Genomic DNA, 2,694 nt, shown 5'->3' with positions numbered 1-2,694 from the left:
GAGAAGAGACTACCTGTTGATGCAAACAACAAGTGTAGTACAAACATCACATGTGAACTAAGCCGAAAAAAAGTATCCACACACAATACAAACACAACGCAAAGGAACCTACCCTGACTAGAGCATTAAAACCGCGCCTCGACCAATACCGATCACCACAAAAAAATGTTTTAAACAGCGGGCTATGAAAAATAGCGGCGGACCTTCAAATCAGCTATAGCAGAGCTATAGCGGGCTATAGCAGGCTATAGCGGGCTATTTGTGAAGGCGACCATTTAGCGGCACCCTGCTGAAAGGCTATAGCGGACTTTCCTTGCCAACGCACCAACCACCCATAATTGCCTAAAGGAGATGGCGGGTGGGTGACAAGACTCGGTTGGTCCTGAGAAAGCCACTGTCTTGGCCTCGTCAACATCAGCGTACATTGCGCCCAAGAACTCTAGCTTGCTCAAAACCAAAAACGCTATGGCAGGAACTCAACCGCCGCGGTGAAACTTCCCAGCCATCGATCATTGCCACCCCACGCTAATTCTGACATATTCTCGTCACGGTGATTTCGTCGGCTGCCCCTGCCTTGCCGCCATCCCACCGCTCAGGACATCTGCCGCTACCCCTACGACCGTCACCGAATCTCGAGCCACCGGCGCCCGATTCCAGCCGTATCGCGCCTAGCCGCCGCCTACAATGGTCGCTGCAGCACCACTGCTGCCCACCGATGTTGATTAGCAGCCACTGCGACCCTTGACCGCCGACGAGCCACTACTCGTTGTCGAGTTCTTGGCGCTCGGCTGGTACATTGCCGCATGATTTGGCTGCATCCCTCCTCGCCTTTCCTTGGTCTCTGGCAACCTCCGCCGGCCAAAATCAAGCTTGGCGGCCGGCGATCGTCAAATCCGCCTCCCCGCCCTCCCATGTCGGACCTTATGTTTTAATTGCTTTCCAAATTTTAGGGCAATAGTTTTATGGCATCTGTTATGGCGAAAACTTTTATGTTACTCAAAAACCTTGTGGAATCAAAGATGTTGATAATGTCACCTAGAGGGGGTGTGTGTGTGCGGCTACCAAATTAAGTTATTTTCTTAGTTGCGTTTAGAGTCAACCGCGGAAAATAAGTTCTCTGGCAATGTAATTAGATGACACAACCCTATATGATGCGATACAACAAGCTAGTAACCTACACAAGGCAACACACAAACAAGTAGAAACACTAACCGTCTAGGGTTCCCACAAAATCCAAGAGTAGCAAGATTTGGTAGAATCTCGATCAATCCAAGACCGCCAAGGAGATAGATGCCCGCCTCTGATGCGGGTTGAACGAGCAGCTCCTCCGCGTTGTGCTGGCCGAGTTAGAGCGTGAAATTCGCCTCCAAATTGAGGAGAGGCGACGCAAGGCGAAGGAGACGATCAAGCATTTGCGCTGACCGAGGACAGATGCCGCGGTGGCAGGAGCGGCTTCTTTCACTAGCGCCATGACGATGACGATGACAATGGTCCCAGTAACCTCGGAGACCATGCCTCGAGGCCACAGTTGGCTACTTAGCTTAGGCTTAGGTTAAGTTCAAAACGCTGACGGAGGAAGTATCTAACTATTTTAAATTTTGCACGTAATTCGTGTTTGAGTTGTTTGATTTGAAATGGGGAAATATTTGATGGACATGATGGGACGTCCACGAACACATCCGTGGATGTTTTGATGAAACGCCGTTGGAGATGCCCTCAATCGGCTGCTGGCACCGTTGAAACCTTTCCGTTTTACTACTTCTCTTTTCTTCTTCTTGTGCGCCCTCTCTCCACATCGTCTCGGCGGCCGCACACGCACAACCGACCCTCCCCCTCGAAGCCCCGACCGATTCTCCCCTCCTCTCCGTGGCTGTTTCTTTCGAGGTACGAATCGACGCAGTCGCCGCCGGCCTTCCACAAACACTCAGTGCAAGGGTAACTGAGAAGTCTGTCTTTTTGATTTCCGCGAGCACTCACCAAAATTAATCGCTCCCGAATCCTCCACTCCGGTCTCTGGTGGAACATCAAGGGGGTACACTGTAAATCGCTTGCATTTGTTCACATCGAGAGCGAATCAGTAGAGGCTTCGGTAGGGTATCCTGCTGGGAAGCGTTCTACCATGAGCAGCTGTTTTTCTCGCTTCGGCCCTCCTAGTTGGTTCGCTGCATGATGGATCTGAGTGTGTAGCCGATCTCATATGCTTCTTCCGTAGGTATGTATGTATAAAAGAACAATGTTGTACTGTAATAATGGACGGATTAGTTCTTCCACCCAAATAATAGTCTGATACTACTAGTACTGTCCAATCCAAGTATGTTTCCAAATCAAACCTAAATTTCTGGATTTCTTGGCTAAATTGCACAAGTCGAAGTTTAGACCGTCCATCCAGTAGATGGACGGCCGTCCTTGCACCCTCAGGACGCCTCTGCCTCCCTCCCACAAAGGCAAGGCCACAAGGGGGAAGAGAGAAAAATAGTAGCAGCACCTCATTTTCTCCGAGAACTCCAAAACCCTTGCGGCCGCTCCCCTTCTTCGGCTGCTAACCGGATTCGCCTCACAGGCTCGGGATCCGGGCGTTCCGCGCGATGGGCGGCGGCGGCGGCGGCGCGGAGGAGGAGGAGCTGACGGCGCAGGAGACGGCGCTCTACGACCGCCAGATCCGCGTCTGGGGCGTCGATGCCCAGAAGAGGTGCG

The 2,694-nt window shown here is 51.7% G+C and overlaps 1 protein-coding gene across 2 annotated transcripts in view; it reads left to right on the top strand.

Moving 5' to 3' along the window:
* Positions 1-2,477: 2,477 nt before the first annotated feature.
* LOC119336755 (SUMO-activating enzyme subunit 1A-like) overlaps positions 2,478-2,694 on the top strand; it is a 6,974-nt gene continuing 6,757 nt past the window's right edge. For both annotated transcript variants that reach the window (XM_037608832.1, XM_037608831.1), the window contains exon 1: positions 2,478-2,689. In XM_037608832.1, coding sequence (XP_037464729.1) covers positions 2,586-2,689 — 104 coding nt within the window. In that variant the 5' untranslated portion in view covers positions 2,478-2,585. The remainder of the gene's footprint in view (positions 2,690-2,694) is intronic.

Source organism: Triticum dicoccoides, chromosome 7B (genome assembly GCF_002162155.2).
Source record: "Triticum dicoccoides isolate Atlit2015 ecotype Zavitan chromosome 7B, WEW_v2.0, whole genome shotgun sequence".
Classification (NCBI taxonomy): Eukaryota; Viridiplantae; Streptophyta; class Magnoliopsida; order Poales; family Poaceae; genus Triticum; species Triticum dicoccoides.
This window is presented reverse-complemented; position numbering and strand designations above follow the sequence as displayed.